Source organism: Cavia porcellus, unplaced genomic scaffold (assembly GCF_034190915.1).
Source record: "Cavia porcellus strain 051 isolate PalLab524CR breed Dunkin Hartley unplaced genomic scaffold, mCavPor4.1 scaffold_26, whole genome shotgun sequence".
Taxonomy (NCBI): Eukaryota; Metazoa; Chordata; class Mammalia; order Rodentia; family Caviidae; genus Cavia; species Cavia porcellus.
In genome coordinates, this window is record NW_026947509.1 from 17,647,465 (window position 1) to 17,666,120 (window position 18,656).

Consider the following 18,656-nt stretch of genomic DNA (forward strand, 5'->3'; position numbering starts at 1 on the left):
ATTAGTGTCCATGTCCCGTATTGGTTGTTCTTTTGGCATTTTCGACATCATCTCTTGTATTTTTAATATCATTCTCAACACTCTCACATAATGCAATTTTGCAATTTTGTGGGAGGTTGCAAAAATATTCACAATTGTTTAGACCTGCCTACATCCAAACCCTTTCTATAGTTCAGAGGTGAAGTCCATTTCCTCACTCTTGATTCTAGGCTTTGGTCAGTATAATGTGTCAGAAGCGATGGTGTGGCATTTCCAAGCCTAGATTTTCAGAAGTCTTGTGCATTTCCACTTGTGGTGTTGGGACCTCACCTTTGTCATATGAATAAGTCGAAGTCAGATATGGCAAACTTTTAGAGCTTTCAGTGATAACAGGTAGCTGCTGCAGCTTCATCACCACTGGTCTAGACTATCCTGCTAGAGAATGAAACCACAAGGACCAGAGCTCAGTCAGCTCAGTTGTGCCATCGAGGATCCAGACATGTGTGAGTGGACAACCAGTGAAACTGAACTGTAGCTGACCACACATGCATGAAGGAAACTTAGAAGAACTGCCCATTAGAGTAAAGTTTGAATTGCTGAGTAGTATGAGTTACAGTAGCATGAGTTACAGTATATACAGTCTTGTGCCATCAGCATTTTTATTTCCTCCTATGTTTGGTTTTAATTTCATGATCAGTAAAATTGTCACAAAAGTCTTTCTGTATCTGGTACAAGCTAATCTAATCAAATAGTCTTTATAAAGAACTGAGAACTCAAAATAAATTAAATATACACAAACACTATCGCATGAGGACAATATTTTGGTAAATATATCACCTAAGACATGAATGTCCCCAGGTAAATGTATCATGTAAGAAATAATCAGGTTAGAACACAAATCATTAAGCTAACTAAAATGTAAGACGTGTTTAATTATAAACATTTGATTTTATGTTTATATAGAAGCCTGAAGAAAAATACGAGTTGTTAAAACTTCTGAGGGCTGAGGATGTAGCTTAGGATTGGAGCACTTGCATAGCATGCATGAGATCTTGGATTCCATGCCCAGCACTGCAAAAATTAAGAAAAGAAAGAAAGAAGAAAAGAATTTCTGAAAAAATGAATATGATGAGATTCACTAACAGGATATGAAACATAGATAATAATTGTCAAGTTTCCAGACAAATAGACTCTCTTAGTTATCCAATGGATTTCATTATTTCTGAAACAAAATGAGTAATGCATTAATCCATGATACCACGTTTCACAAATACACACATATAATTTTCTATTCTGATTTTTTTTAAAGAACTACTAACAATGAAGTTTTACAAAAGTGAGAATATCAGAAAAAAGTGTTAAGGCCTGCGTTCAAGGCCCTGAGGCCTTGAACTGTTGTATTAAAAATGTGGCCAAATTCTGACTTGTTTTGTAAGATTGTCCCTGGGAATGTTTATGCAGGGCCATGATTCCTGAATTGGGTATAATAATGATTTTTCCAGTTCAGAAATTTCTAGTGCTTACCACTTTGAATCCTGTTCATGCATTCAGTAATCCTTTATGGCACTCGAAGTCTGTGCCAGCACACTGTTAGGGACCTCATGTACAAGGCTGAATGGGAGAAGTGCACCGAGATCATGAGTTCTCTGAACATCTCACGGGTGGTTCCCTTTTACCACTTGGCTTTGTTCTGGCAGACAGAGCTGTTAAGCTGGTGTCTTTCTCTTTGTTCTCTCACCAAGGGCTTTGGTATCACACAGACAGAACACTAGTTCCTGCTCTGTCATTTACTTTTTACCTCTCAAGCTGGAATTAAAAATTCTGTCTACCTCATAATGGTGTTGTGATAATTAGAAATATGATGAGAGAAAATGCCCAGTACAGACTCCCTCTAAACCTTTGCTCTGACGATCCATTCCTCCAGAATGTTCCATGCAATAATCTTTCTGTTATCCCCCAGCCACTCAGAAAACATTGGCTTTGTCTTCCTTCATTGCCATTCATATAGGTAAGGTAATTCATCCAAATCTATATGAATGCACTAATAAGTGTTAACTTTACATTGTTTATCCCAAGTGTACCTAACAGGAGCTGTCATAATGTTATCTTGGCATACTATTACTACCTTATTGTTCATTGCAGAGGGTACTATGCCTTAGCTACTCTCCTAATGGCTTTCCTTTAAAAGGCTAATTTGTTTCTAAACTACAGTTCATAGTTAATGGCTCTTTATTATTCAACCTTCAGAGGTTCTGCTCTGAATGGGAACATCATGGTAGCCAATTAAGGGAGAAATCATTACAGTAGTATTTGCATTTTAGGTCCAGTACTTAATGTAATAAATATCAGTACTCTAGTGGACAATTGAAGCTTAGGATCACATCCAGCCTGTGAAAGACATTGCTGGAATTGACCTTTGCTCAAAGCAATGGTCAGACTGTCAGAGGTGTTAGGTGCCACAGTAAAAAAGTAAGAAAGCGAGTGTTAGGCAGGTGGCATCAGTTTATGGCTATTGGGAACCTAACTAGATGCCAACAATGGCAACCTCGGGCTCCACTCCGTATGTATAGGGTCTGGGTCAGAATAACTTGTCCTTATGGTAAACACTAGAAACTCTGACCAATAATAATTAGCAACATCTAGAAAAAGACTCATCTCCACAGCTCAGGTTTAGTGACATTTAGCCCCTAGACATCTCAAAGAGCTTCAGCTGACTGCTGTTCTATCTGGTTACTCTGTGTGTCTGGCTTTGCCTTAGGTTTTGACTTCTGTTCCAATTCCCTGACAAAACTGACATCTATCCATTCTTTGCTGAGACCTGTAACTTTTGGGTTCCTGCTATATGTCCCCTATCCATCCCTTTCAGTAACCAATTCCACTATCACCTAGGAAGCCAGCATCATCTATAATCCCAGCACCCACCTGATGACTAGAACTATCTCTTCTCAGAAATGACTCCACTAGGGCGTCTCCTCATAGAATTAGGCACCAAATATTACATCACCCACATTAGATTTCATTTAGCCATGCTTAGATTTGGTTATCTGTACCTCTGTCCTTTTCTAGGAAGGATTGATTCTTCACCCACAGCTTGTTTTCCACAGCACAAGAGGTGGCTCATTCTTTTCCTTCTGTTGGAAAATCCTCTTCATTTTATGCTCTGTTCTATGAGTAACCTACAGGTGAGCAAAATAACCAATATACTGCATTCTCATTCAGCTTCTCAGGGAAATTTCTCTGCTCCATTACTTTCTACAACCAACTTTCCATTCCAGCTAAAAGAATATTAATAATGTTATGTTATTTTGCTTATACTTTATAAATTTATCTTGGGATTATCTATAATGAAGTTTGGACATTAACCATACATATGTTGTACTTCATACCTATGTAAATTGGGAGCTTGATAAGTACCTGTGGGTGACTGAATAAATGGACAAGAACATCTTAATAGTATTTTTTTAAAAAGAATTTTGTTAGTACTTGTTAATAATTTCATGAGATGAGTACTTTTATAGTATGAGACAGTAATGAAGACAAGGTGGTAATTTCATCATTGCCTTGACACTTTATATTTGTATGCGGAGTTAATATTTGCACACATGATCTCTTACACTAAGATTAGCCATTAAGCAAAACATGTCCTTCTCCTAAGATAAAAGGAGCAAAAGGGTATGAATGGTTTTAAGAAAGCTCATTTCTCAGAGAATAATTCACTGATAAACAATTGTGAGTGCAGTGTAATGCGTTTCATTATGAGAAAGTTTCCAAGGCTTTGAAAACCTAATTAAGTGTAGTTTGGATCTTAAGTCTCCCCTAATGATCACTGTGGTAAAGGTTTGCTTCCCAGAAAGGAGTTAAATTGGCGAATGATGGAAACTTGAGGCGGGCCCTAGTATAGGTCTCCAGGCTATTGGGGTGTGCTCTTGAGGAGGACAGTGGAACCCCAACCCTTCCTCTTCATCTCTTTCACTTCCTTGCCATGAGATGAGCTGTTTCACTCAACTGCACATTCTCACCATGATGTGATGCCACACGTTCCTATCAGTAGAATCATGGACTGACACCTCTAAAACTGTGAGCTGAAATAAGCCTCTTTCTTTACAAGTTGATGAACTATCTCAGTATTGGTTATAGTAATAGAAAATAACACTACTTTTGACAGTAAAGAAAAATATTTTTCTTTTAGAATGTCATTCCTTGATATTGTTCTGTAGTTTTTTAGTCTTGTCTTATGTATCTGAAGAAATAATTGGGATGAGATCCCAAAATTGTGTGGTCTTTCACATTTTTCTTGCCATTTGCATGGAGTTTCCCCCCTTGTATTATATAACGCTGAAGGTCTTTATTACTTGAGGAAAGCCCCTCTTGAGAGGTCACATAGAATTTTCTTGAAATTTCACTTCCCTTATTTTCATGAATGATAGGTGCTCCAGGTACCATCCTTTTCCTGCGTTTATGTCTTAGTTGTTCTTAATACTGATACGTATCTCCAAATTTGAGGAACATTCCTGACAGTGCCTTGCTTCATTTGGCTTATAAATGCTGATGCTGCTATTCTCTGGGTCAGACAGAGGTCACAGTCTGTTTCAAAACATAATCGCTGGCTCCACCATATGATTTTGAGTTTAATTAGGCCCCCATCATGGCACGGAAGAACTGAATTTGACTGTTGAATGTGGCCTGGAGTGTGCATATGTTCTGGTCCTTTTACCTACTGTTGGGTGGTTTCTAAGCCACTCCAGAGGCACAGCTGCCAGAATTGAATTCAGATGATCGTTTTTAAGACCCTCAGAGACCACAATTGCACAGTCTCTGTTTGTTAGACTTTGGAATTTACTATTCTGATAATGAGTTTATTTTCTTTTTTGTCCATATAAGATAAATTCTTTTTTAAATAAAATTGTTCTCTGTAGCTTGCACATCTCATAAGGAGAAACCAGAGTATATTCTGTTGTAAGGTTATAGTTAAGGCACTTGAGTTTTTTTCTTCTCTTGGTTAAATGATAGGGTATAATCTAATTTTTAATCAAATAACTTGTATTAGTTCCTCTGACCTTGGTACAAGGTAGGATAGGAAAGTATTTCAGCACACACACTTTGTTTTTATTCTTTTAAAATTTATTTTTAAATGGAGGTATAAAACAAAATGATGCATATTAATGTGTACCATGTGATGCTTCAATACGTCTATATGTTATGCAATGTTTAAATGAATTTAAACATATATATTCCTTCAAACATTTATTGTCTCTTTATGGTAAAAGCATTCAGAATCTTTTCTTGTAGGCTTTTGAAGTGTATAATACATAATTGTTATCTATAGTTCCCTACAGAGAAAGCAGCATGCCAGAACTTTTTGCTCCTATTTAACTAAAACTTAGTACTCACCCACTGATCAATCTTTCCCCATCCCTCCCTTCCTCGTAGTCTTTTCAGCCTCTAATAACCACCATTCTACTCACAACTCTGAGTCCAACTGTTTAGATTCTATATGAGTGAGATCATGTAGTACTTGTCTTTCTGTGCCTGGTTTATTTCACTTAATATAATGATCTCTAGTTCCATTTTTGGTGTTGCAAGTGAGAGGACTTTTTTAAATGGTTGAATAGTATTTAATTGTGTACTTGTACCACATTTTCTTTATCCATGCATCCATCTGTTCATGGGTAAGCACACAAACTTTAGACTAAATCCCACCCGGGCTGAAATCCTGATCTTACTACCTAGTAGCTTTTTAACCTTGGGAATGTTATTTAACCTTTCTAGTCCTCAGTTTTCCTCAGTGGTAATAATAATGGTTTGTACCCTATAGAAACTTAAGGTGCTTGACATAGAAGAATGCTTATATGTGTTAGCTGCTGTTACTGCTGGTTGACAGCCATCGTGGATCAAAGGATATCACCAGTGCACATGGTTTTCCCAACCTCAAAAAACAAGCCATCGAGGGCTGAGGTATAGCTCAATGGAAAAGCACATACTTTGGTTCAGTCCACCCCCGAAAATTGTTTTCTTCATTTGCATTTTTCAGACAAACCCTCTATCTTTCTTAAAGAAAAATGTTTGTTCCGTTATGTTTTAGAAATTTGCAGGAATTGGTAAGTTTGAATGAGATCAGTTCCATAGTGGCCTCTGGTTCAACACTCATCAGCAGGTTCCTGGAGTAGTCACAGCAATAATATCCTCTAGGGTGAAAAAAAACTGTGACCCTTTTTGTGTTTTCAGGCAAGTTCTTGTAATTTGCCAGACTGTCCTTGAACTTGTGATCTTCCTGCTTCAGTTTCCAGAGTAAGTGAGACTACAGGAATGAGCTAGGTCACATCTGTTTGGATAATCAAATCACCATCTGTCCAGATTTGTTGGAGCCTGTACCATTTTGGTTATTAAACATTTTGAATTTTCACCTGCTTTTAAACTAGAGTAGACAGAATCTGTTGATAACCAACATTAATGCCAAGAAACTCTAGAGAAGAATCTTGGATTATTTTTGCTCTGTTTTTGGAGGGGCAGATTGGAGACTACTCTTTTGATTGAAACAAGATTCCAAGTAGATAGTTAGGAAGATAAATTGGGAGTTCAAAGGATTGCATTATTTTTGGGAGTTATCAACATATATTTTTAGTCGCTATTGCTTTATAACAAATTACTTCAAACTGCAGTTTAACACATTTTCATTAAGGTCATAGATGCTAAGCATCCAGATTTTGGAAGAAGCACAGTGATGAGAGTTATCCACAATGACTGGGGCCTCAGCTGGGATAATTCAGCAACTTGGCCAGGGTGTCCTGACAGTTGGGGGCTGGAATTATCCAGAGGCACCTTCAGTCACATGCTTGGCATTGGATGCTGCCTAGAGTGATAAATGAGTGGCCACATGTGATTGGGGCTCCTAGTTAGCATGGACACCTTGGGATAGTTGAACTTCTTATACAAACCAAAGGTTTTACTTAGCAGTGAGGGTCCCAGTTCCAATGGACCAGCTGAGGTGGCATGGCCTTTTACGGCTGTTAGGGTCTTTATCTAGCTGTCTCCCAAAGCCTCATGTTGTCACAGAGTTTTTTCGGAGGTGGCTGAATCTAGAGTGTATGAATGATTTGTAGCGCAGTGTTTTGATTAAGGGGCTGGGATTAAGAGTGGGTGATTTCTGGGTCAGCCCACTGATTGGACTGGCACTGCCCTAACCCCAGCAGTCTAGATTAGATGAAAGGAGCAGAAAAAGGGTTGTCTTCTTCTCTTTCTCTCTCTTGCTGTATTTGGTGTCTTCCTCTGCCATGAACAGTTGCCCTCTCATGTGTCACTCTGCTTAGAAGTCAATCAATTATGGACTAAAACCTCCACAAACTGTGAGCTAAATAAACCTTTTCCCCTTTAACCTGGGTATCAGGTACTTTGTCTCAGCAATGAGAAAAGTAAGGCACTGAACCTAAGAGAATGGTCTAGCCTGGGATGTTAAATAATCACTTCTGTAGAATTCTATTTGTTGTAAGTGAGGATTCGAGGTAAGAGGTTTTTCCTCCGAACTCAGTCTAGAGCAGCCTCCGCAGTAGCCCTTCTATCTCTGTTACAGTTCTACCAGCCCTGGATTTAACTTCCATCAGCTTAGGGGTGGTAGTAGCTTCCTGCTGCTGCCAAATTCTGGGTCACAGAATTCCCGTGTGTTTTCCCAACATCTCCATCTTCTGTGCCAACATGTATTAGAATTAAGCATATAGTTGAGCTTTGCTTCTCTATTATTGTATTCTGACATCATGCATTTTTCTTTTTTCCTCTCAATGTCAGTTTCTAATGTCCAAATAGGGGGATTAGCAATTCTATGCCACCTTTTCCTTCTTATGTATGACAGGAAGGAAGAGTTGGGCGTACACAAATCCACAGACCTTTCAGACCTCACTTACTTAGTGGTTAAAGCCTTGGACCCTGGCTTCAGACAGGCTGGTATTGACTCTCAGCTCCCGTGTCATTCACTAACTTTGTGATCTTTGCCAAGTTTTCTAACCTTTCTAAGCCTGAGCTTCCTTTATCACCTGGAGATGATAATTTGTCTACTTCATATGGTTTGATGATTGAATAAAATAATACTTTCAAACTAGCCAGGATGGTGTTTACACATTGTGTTTCATAAGGGAAGCAATTATTAATTAGAAACTTTTTTATAATATCAGTCTTCGTGGTTGGTATTAGCCACGTCAGGAGACTGAAATGCTATGTGGACTAGCATTTGCTATTGTTTTATCCTCAGAAGGTAATAAAGAGAGTCATTCGTTTGCAGGAGCAGAATGTGTTACTTGGACCAAAGCAACTGTAATAAAATGTTCAAATGCTACTTTACCTCAGTGCTACTATATCACTGTTTCTTGGTATCTGCTGGAGATTGGTTCCAGGACCACCCACCTCTGCTCTTTGCCCATACCAAAATCTGAGGATGCTCAAACTCCATATATAAAACAGTATTTCTATATAGCCTATATACATCTTCTTGTGTACTTTAAGCCACTTCCAGATTACTTATAATACCTAAAGTACTGTGTAAATAACTGTTATCTGATAAAAATCAGATTAAAAATCAGTACATATTCAGCACAATCTTTTAAAATATATTCTATAAATGATTGGTCGAATTTTAGATGTAGAACTCCAGATCCAGAGGACTACCTTGTCCTGCTATAACACTGACTTTACTTTTGGGCCTGTTGTCCTCATTGAACCTATATTTATTCTGGATTAAGATACAGCAAGGTAAGAGTAGGGATGGTTGTTATAAATATTATTTGGTGGGTGGATTCTCCTGTGTCAGCCCTGCACTGGAGAATTTAAGAGAGCTAGTGGTGGGGAGGACACAAAGTTTAATGATCTTTGTCCTGCTTTATTCTGTCACTCTACCTTCTTGTTTTCTCTCATCCTCTTTCTTTTCTGACAGTCAGATCAATTCCCATCATCCTTATAAAACTTTCTCTTACTATTTCGAACAAACTGGATGTTAGCAGTGGTATTATATTTAATCTCCAGATGTCCAAGTAGAATTTCACAAATAAGACTTCCTCTCTACTCTTCCCAGACACCCTGCCAGGCAGCCTGTGACACTCTTGTTTTTCCACAAGCACTGCATGCACTCTGTCTGCTGGGGCAGAGTCTTTCTCTGGTTTAAGACTGGTTTCATTAACAAGCATGTTCACACTCTAACTGGAACATTTAAAATAACACTGGCACAATGTGTTTAGCGTCTAGTTAATTATTAAGTCTCTGGGCTTGAATTATTCAAGCAAAATTGACTGGGTTCAGCCTTCTTCCTTTTCTTTGTGCCTTGTTTTTTAAAAAAATAAAAAATGAACCCTCCTATTTTCTAAATAATGTGGAAAGGATTATTTGGTAAACTTCAAAACCCTGTACTGAGGGTGATACTCAAATGCTAATATAATAGGTAGAGAGGACTGGCAGCTTGACTCTTTTGTTAAAAATGTATCTGGGGCTAGGAGTGAAGTTCAGGGCTAGAGTGCTTGCTTAGCATGGGTGAGGCCCTTGAGTTCAGTCCCTGCACTGCAAAAACAAAACAAAAATATTCTGCATTTCATTTTTTTTTTTGTCTTTTTCATTTTTATCGGTACCAGGGATCGAACTCACGACCGCCTGCTTGCAAGGCAGGGGTTCATGCCACTGAGCTAAATTCCCAGCCCCAATATTCTGCATTTCATAAGCTTCCATTGTTAAATACAATTTATTGAAAGAGACCTAACGTTTTTAAATTTCTTGATAGGTATTTGCAAATTGAGTACCTAATTGTCTCAGAGCTACTTTGTTAGTGTACCACACTTAAAAATGCAGAAGGAATTGGTTGATACTTTATTACTCATTTGATCATCTCATAGTCAAATTAAGTTGCTAAAGTATGTTGGTTTCAATATGAAAAACCATGTTGTTGAAGAATATTTGTTGACCTGAAGACATTTATAACATTGGTAATTGCAAACAGGTTATAAAAATGTGTTTTATGCAATACTTTTGTTAAACACATAGAAGTAAAATATAATAACCAAAGTATTATCATCTAGTTTGGATTAACTTTTTTCCCCCTTTTTTTTTTTGCTCCTTCTAATACTTATAATTTACTTTTTTTTTTTTCTTTTTACTACTTTTACAATTAGACACACACATATAAAGATGTCATGGCTGGAAACAATTGACCTTTGGCCTGAAAATATTACTCATGTGTCAAGAACACATTGAAAATAACCTGTGCTTAAGCCAAGCAAGCGTACACTTGGCAAGTGCAGATTTTACAAGTCACAGTATTTTGTGAATCACAGCAACCTAACTTCTGTTGGACTTCATTTTTAGACCTGACGTCCAGATTTTCATTTCTAGTTTTTCCTGGGCTTCCATATTACTGAGATTAAAAAAAATGCATTGTGAGCATTAACACAGAAAACGACTATGGGAAGGGAACAGAAAATAACTGTGTTTTCAATAAAGATGATAGGGGAGATGGTTATTTCGAGAGGAAATGCTATGGCCCAGCGTAGTAGTATTTACTGTGAGTTCTTCCATGAGAATTTTGTACTGCGCTCTCCCAAGATCAAGCTCAGAAAACACTGGGGTGGCCCTGCAGCCCAGATTCCTTCATAGTGCCATTGGTTACAAGTGTGCTTGTGTGCAAACAAGGGGGTGTAGGTGTGATGACAGTGGTGAACTGTCTTTGACTTCTTCCACCAGCTAAATCTCTGGTGGGTGGTGACCTTGGTTGAGGCTAAACAGGCAGCATATTACCGGAGGAGAAAACACCAGGTTCCACATGGGAAACTTTTGGGAATAGAGATGAGGAATTCTCTCCTTTGCGCGCGCGAACATACACACACACACACACACACACACACACACACACACACACACACACGACTTGTATGGTATTGCAGATGGGTTGCTGTCTTGGGAGATGACAACGAAAGCGCTGTAATTAGACACAGGAATTTATGACTCCAGTGTGTGAGAAGCGAATTTGGGAGCAGGTCGGGACCAGTGAGGCGCGTTCCACTGGAAGCTCTGAGCCACCTTAGTAAAAGTGCCAGACAGGTGGCGTCTTCGGGGCCGCAGGAAAAAACCCGCTTTGCTCCAGTCCGTGCGGGAAAACGCAAGCATCCGAGGACAGCGGCGCTGTAGCGGGGCGCCGTACCTGCCCCTGCCTGCGCCCTGCCGCACCTCCCCGGGCTGGCCGGCTCACCCGCGTCCACGCGCTCCGCCACCTCGGCCTCTCCAGTCCTCCCGTATCCCTGCATTCCGCGCTGCGTCAGCCGCAGCGCCGCCACCGGAGTCTGTCCCCACCCCTCCCCACAGGCCGCGACCAGGGCTCCCACCCGCTTCGGGGCCTCGCTCGGCTTGGCTCGGCTCGGCTCGGCTCGACTGGGCCGCGAGACACCGCCCGGCGCGCCCTGGGCTCTGGCGGTAGCTGGGCGGGCGGGGGTGGAAGAGGGGGCGTGAGCGCGCGGCGCGCGGCGCGCGGGGCGGGGGGGGGGGGCGCGGCGGGTGCCGCCATATTGGATCCGCAGCGCCCGCGAGCCTCCCCCTGCGTGCGGCGCCGACTGGAGCAGCCTTGCCGAGCCCAGGGCGCGAGCGCGAGAGGCGCGGGAAGGCGGGGGAGGCTGGGAGGGAGAGGAAGGGAGTGGTTGGAGCCGGCTGCGGCAGCCTCTGGTCTCAACACCGGCGGCACCGACTCCTCCTGCCTCAGCCGCCTCCCTCCTCACCAGGCAAAGATGCCCTTAACCCAGGGGTGTGAAGAAGGGGGAGAAGTAGCTGCCCGTGCCGCCGCTGCAGCTGTTGCGGTCCGTGTCCTTTGAATCCACCAGAGCACCCCCAACCCGTCGCCGACGGGCGTCGGGAGCCTCGGGCGCGGCGGCCGCGGTGCGGGTGTAGGGAGACCGGACTCTCCGCCCGGCGCGGCGCGGCGCGGCGCGGCGCGGCCCGCGAGTGACCACCGCCATGGAACGCGGTCGGGCGGCCGAGTAGCCGCCGCTCCCGGAGCCCGGGTGCCGAGCCATCCGCAGCCGCCTTCCCACCCTCCACCGCGTTGCCGGTCAGGGCCCTGGGAGAAGCCGGGAGAAAAATGAAGCGTTTCCATTGGAATCTCTTGGAAATAGGACTCACTGCAAAGCCTTAAAAAGAAAGACCTCGGGAACAGAAGGAAAAGCCTCCTCCGGGCAAGACTTGGCGTGTTCTGAGCCAAGGAGAAGCTGCTCCAGGGACCTCGCCCCCTCCCTTTCCCGCTGGAGAAATTGCCGTGGATGCATTATCCAAGTGGTGGTTGGGAAGATTTGCAGCAGAATTTTTGGTTTTCCCTCCCCCTCCTATTCATGCTGTTTTTTTCCTCTCTTTTCTATTTTCCTTCTTCCCGGAAAGTGAATTGCGGATGCAAAGGGGACTTTACTCATTAATGATGCAACCGGATTCGTTTCAGGATTCTGTTGCACGAGTTGAATTTTGAATGAAGGAGAAGAATTTTTTTTTTAAAAAAGTATTGAGTTCGTTGTACTTTTTTAATTTAAATATACAATTGTATTATTTTAAGATGTATTAAATATATATATATTTTATGGTTACTTCCCCTCAAGATATATGTATATGGGTGAAATTGAAGACGCTTCTTTTAAGTGAGGTTACTGGTGTATTGGATGTTTAATTCAGCACCGGCATTGCATGACAGTTGTTGGAATAACAAGTGGTTTATTTTTAAAACCACACCTTTTAAAATTTAGGTTGAAATAGTTCTAGTAAAAAGTGTGATAACAATTTAAAAGAAAGCCAGCAGAAATCGAAGCAAACATGTCCGGAGAAGTGCGTTTGAGGCAGTTGGAACAGTTTATTTTGGATGGGCCGGCTCAGACCAATGGGCAGTGCTTCAGTGTGGAGACTTTACTGGATATACTCATCTGCCTTTATGATGAATGCAATAATTCTCCATTAAGAAGAGAGAAGAACATTCTTGAGTACCTAGAATGGGGTAAGTTTGTATTTTGTCTAACTCTTAATCTTTAGCTGGGCATTATATTTACTTGTTATGGAGAGTTATGACAGCCTGTAATGAAAAAAATACATATTTAAAATAAAAAGACTCCTCTTATTCAAGGTGCCCCCCCCCCAACCCCGCCGAGTTTCTGGTATAAGTAGAGTAAAATCACACTACTAAGTTGTTGCCTTGATGTAAGGCCCACCTATTGTGGAATTTATGATTAAAAAAAACTTATATTTTTAGGTCAGCAGTAGGAGATTTAAAGTAAATTCTAGAATAGGCAAAATGGATTATTGCTCATAGTTGCCTCATCCGAGGCAATATAGCAGCCATTCAATGAAAGGTGTTTGTTGGTGGAAACATTCTTTCCCAGGCGTGGGAAATCGCTCTTGAAATGGAAAGAGATACAGAAATACCTGTATTTATTTTAGGGCGGCATGATCATGAAGGTAGTGATCAGTGGGTTTAGTTTATCTCTATATCTGACAAAGGAAATTACTAAAAAATGGGCCTTCCAAAAATGGTTACATTCCAAAATGAAGTGACAAAAATAACTTTAAAAATACGGTGACAATAGTTGTTCGAGAATGTTTAGGAAGACGTTACATTTTATTCTAAAATGTTAGATTTTTTTCTAAATCGAATTTCAATCTAAACTGGATAGATTTGTGGTTTAGTCTGCTAAACGTAGGTGTGACTAAGACCTGTTGTAATGGAAAAGATCAATGACACAAAAGCAAAAGCGCTTTGTGACCTTCAAGCTTTAAGGCTTGGGTAAAGTTCTTCAGCCTCTGATATTATACAAAGTGTAAAGTCCACCAGTTCATGTCATCTCCCAGACCTATAGTGAACTTTGGTTTTGGAAAGATTTTGGTCAACTACATGTAATATGTCTTACCTTTGGAATACTAGTAATTTTAATTGATTGTAAAGTTTTTATTCTGAAGTTTTTATTCTTTTGTCCCTAGATAAAGCTTTTCTGAAGTAAAAAAAAAAGTGATTTTTTCTTTTCTAATGACATTTATTTTAAATTAGTTTCTCAGGTGATCGCTGATGCAAGGGTACACACACTAATTTTCTTATCTAATTTGCTAGTAGTATATTTCTCGAAATAATGATGTGACATTTTAAGATACATGTAAATGTGAATGGAATGAATTTTAAAAACAGACTACTAGAGTCATATTGGGAATGTAAGAAATCTAAACCGTGTTTAAGCAACTTTTCTCCTAAGACAGTTTTAACTCTGGTATTGGTTTTGTTAGAATGTCTCTTTAATGTGAAAAATGCTTTATAAAGCAAAATATTTTATAAAGCACTTGCAGTTTTACATTTCATGTTTCATAAATTTACAAGTTCTGTAGTGTTTTCTTTGAAGATTAAAAAGGTTTCAGTACTTTTGGAGTTTCAGTTTTTCAATTATGATTTCATCGTGGCACTATATTCTGTGGTTATGATATCTTTTAATATCCTTCCTCACTTGCAAAATAGTAAGAGACCTCTTTTTATTTACCAGTGGAAATATGATTTTAAATAATTTATGATAAAAGACAAAGCTGTATCCTTCATTGGCTTTTGGTTGAGTTCATGCAGTAGTTTTAAGCTATCTTTTGTTAGAATGTTAGACTAGTTTTCCATTAAATGTATTTTCCTGAGTGTTGTTTCTTCTATCTGTAGAAAAAGACTTTGTTTACATATGTTTACTTGAAGTCAGAAAAGTAAAAAATCAAATAAGCATTTGGCCAAATATATTTTTATTAATAACATGTTTGAAATAATTTCATAGCTGGGCACACATATGTAATCCCAGCACCTATAGAGGCTAAGGCAGGAGGATTGTAAATTCAAGTCCCACTTGGGCAATTAGGTGAGACCTTGTCTCAAAAAATGAAAGGGCTAGGTATATAGCTTAGTGGTACAGCAATACAGATATATATGTCTCAACACTGGGAATTGACATAGAGATATAAGAATACGTTTCTTTTAGCAATTTAAGACCAGGAGCCTGACTTGGTGGCCTAAGCCTGTAATCCCAGCATTTGGGAGGCTGAGGCAGGAGGATTGTCCACAAGCTTGAGGCTAGCTGAGACTGCACAATGAATTCTAGTCTCTCTCAAAAAAAAAATAAATAAATAAATAAAACACAACCTAAAAAGACCAAGGAACTTGTCACGATTGAGGAGTAAATTTTTTAGTGGTAGCCTTCACATTTTGTTTTTAGAAGTTGGATGCTGTATGTGGCAGGACAAATACGCTGTCTCTTTTAGCAGTTACTGGTTTTCAGTATTTGGAGAACAAGAGAATAGAATTTTTAAGGAATTTGTGTGCTTTAGGTCTGGGGAAGTGTTTGTTAATGCTTAGGTTTTTCATTTCTTTTTTTTCTTTTTGGCAGTACTGGTGATGGAACCAGGGCATGTTAGGCAGCGCTGTACCCCTGAGCTGTATCTCCAGTCCCTTGGGTGTCTTTAAGTTGGGGTATGAGGTCTTGAATATCTGATTTATCAATCGCACAAGTTTCAGTAAAGTATAAGAAAAGAAAGCTAAGAATGAAAAAGCTAAAAGGTGTAACATAAGTAGTATTACTCTCTTTAGGGGAATTTAGGTTAAGAATATCTTTTCATTTAAGTATTGTAATAGATCTGCTTCGTGTATGAATTGAGTACTGCATCTTGGAAAAGTGTTCTGTTCTTATTACCTAATGTTATATAAAAGAGCAATATAGGTTAAAAAAGTTTCTGGATTGTTACTTGATCTCAATTTAAATTTTTAAAAAATTTTTTGGGGGGAGGGCTCTGTGATAGAAATTTACCACAATTATTATTGAACTTGATATGATAATTTACATTTGCCTTAACTGATACAATTTTTAGTTTGATTTTAATATTCAGGAAATAGTGAGTCTTTAAATATTTAAAAATCTGAGTAATTGCAAAAGGGGAGCAGTATAGTTAAACATTCTGTATTACACTAAATACTTTGTATTTGTTTTTATATTCATAATTATGGAAGTATCATCTAGATAGTCCTCATTTTTATGCTGTTGATAGATTTCTAGTAAATAATGAAGTCAACCAAGACTATGTATTGCCTTATTTCCATAAAATTCATTTTATTCCTTATTACTTTTATATTGGTATTTTAAATATTTTGTTCATAACACTATCATGACAGTAAGAAAACTGATCATTCAAAGTCAAACATGTTCTTTCTCTTTGACTGTTTCTTGCTTTTGCGCTAATAGAGCTGAAGAAAGGTACAGGAGGGGATTAAGCCATTGAGCACTAGCTTAAGGGGGAAAAAGCACCTTAGGATCTTTGATCGTATTTAAATTTAATAATATGTATTATTTTCCAGGTATAGCCAATAAGATTTGAAAGACTATTTTTTGTCTTTTTTGTTCTTTGAGTTGTTAAAATGATTATAGTTTATGCTTGTCAATAATAGTTTTGATGTTAGTAGCATAACTTTAGAATAGCTTAAAATTGTAGAAGTAAAAACAGCTTTTACATTATAAACTAACTTGTTGGTGAGTTAAATGTTGATTGAATTGGCTGTTTCTTTGAACTGGGAAGTTGGAATTTTGGGGAATTCTTTGCAAGTTAAAAAAATCGATGCTCGTGTTAGTATGAAAGAAATTTGTGAAGCTATGTATATATATGAATAAATATTTTTTGATGCTTTCTGAGCTTAACTTTGTAATACTTAGTAAGTTATTAATTAATCAGTTGTATAGCTTATTCAAATTATATGCATGTTATACCTAGAGGATAGTATGATTAATAAAGCAGGTCCTAGGAAACATCAGCAGATACTGTGGTATAAACATTTCTTTTTATTAGAGTAGTTTTAAAGCTTCTTCACATTTGTTCACGTGTGGGTTTATTGTGACGATGGCTTGAGCTAAGTGTTTTCCACCATACTTTGTTTTCATCTGTTGCTCTACACAGCTTTTCCTGAGTATAATTTATTAATTATACCAATTTATCAAAATGCTGGTTGAATGCAGATGGCTACATATATTTTCCTGTAAGCTCTCAATTTGGATCATCATAAAAGTCTTCAGAAATGTAGATTGGGCATTTAATTCCTTTTAACTAGTAACCTGACACTAAATGATTATTTTATCTAACACAGTGCTAGCGCATGGTCAGAACATGTTCAAAAGTGATTATTATTTAATTTCTATCTTTCGTATTTCTCTCTCAAGTTATACTTAGAGGTAGTTGCTAAATGGTATTGATTATTGCAACAACTTAAGATATTGATGAATAATTGTTTTGAGGAACATCACTTAAAAAAAAAGTAGTGGTTTATAGCCTGTCCTAGTGGCTAAGGCAGTAGTATTAAAAGTTTGAGACTAAGCAACTTAGTGATTTAGTAAGAACCTGCCTCAAAAGGCGGGGGATTGTGTGTGTGTGTGTGTGTGTGTGTGTGTGTGTGTGAAGTGTAGCTTAGTGCAAAGGCCTTGGATTCAATCCCCCAATCCCATTGCCCTGTGGGTATCAAAAGGATGTTAGGATTAACACTTGAGGAATTTTAGAAATATAGTTGTTTTGTATGGACGTTTAAAGCATACCTTACTACAGCAGTGTAAGAATAAACATCATACTATATGATAAATTTCATGAAATACGTATAAATCTTAGGACCTCATTACTGTTGCACAGTAGTTTTAAAGCTTTAAAGTGAGCTCAGGCTGTTTTAGGTAAAGGATCTGCAAGTGGCCTTAAGTAAGTATTGTACTATTCCATGGCAGTCAAACAATTTTTTCCCAAGCTTTTTCCCTGTTGGTACTTTTTGTCAGTGTGTTGTATATGGAGTTCATTGTTTTTCATCCTGCTGGTTGTGGTAGGTCTTTAAATCAGTTTACTAGCATTTAATTAGAATTAAGTAGATCAACAATAGGAATGTTAAGTAGCATTCAAAGAATTAAGTAGATCACAATAGAAAATAATAAACTCATCATATGTAGAAAGAATAAGTATCATGCAAAACACTTCTGTTTTCTAGTATTTCTCCTTAGTATTATACACTGAGACTAGTCAACTTTGAGATACGGTAGCATAGAGAACATTACAATGGCTACTTAACAGTGAAAATATAGATGTAGATTTTTTTCAAAAAAGACTTGAAAGATTAGAAATAGAGGAGGAATTTAATGAAGGGAAGGAGTGTGGGGGAGGGATAAGATACGTGTCAAAGGAGGATGAGGAGGTATTGAAGGGGAGATTGGTTGGGGGTAAAAGGGAGAATGGGAGAGACAGTGAATGGAGAGGGAGAGACAGTGAATTTACTATTTGAATTTATTGTGTTCCTTAGTTGCTACTTGTCTGAATTTTGAATGACTGGGTATTTTTAATTTAGAAAAATGTTCTGGACAGAAGAACTTCATCCCTTTTTATTTTCTTTGGTGGTTTGTTTCCTCTGTTACTTTTTTCTGATTTTGGGCTAATGAGTTGTAACTTTGATTGTCAGAGGTATATAAGCTTACTGAACTTGAGGAATAACCTGTAACAGTTGTGGTAGTTTCTTGGTATATTTTTACAAGACTCCATAGTAACTCTAGGCTTGATGCAGGTGAGGGTTTTTTAGTCCTATAGATTTTTTACTTACAGAATTATCTGTACTTCAAGTATCAAAGACCACGGATACTCAGCTGCTTTTGCTGCATCTTGCTGAGTCA

The 18,656-nt window shown here is 38.7% G+C and overlaps 1 protein-coding gene across 21 annotated transcripts in view; it reads left to right on the top strand.

Annotated features, from left to right (window-relative positions):
- Window positions 1–12,445: 12,445 nt before the first annotated feature.
- The window catches only part of Cdc42bpa (CDC42 binding protein kinase alpha), a 266,063-nt gene continuing 259,852 nt past the window's right edge, over window positions 12,446–18,656 (top strand). For all 21 annotated transcript variants that reach the window (XM_063236777.1, XM_063236786.1, XM_063236787.1 and 18 more), the window contains exon 1: window positions 12,446–12,964. In XM_063236777.1, the coding sequence (XP_063092847.1) occupies window positions 12,787–12,964 (178 nt within the window). In that variant the 5' untranslated portion in view covers window positions 12,446–12,786. The remainder of the gene's footprint in view (window positions 12,965–18,656) is intronic.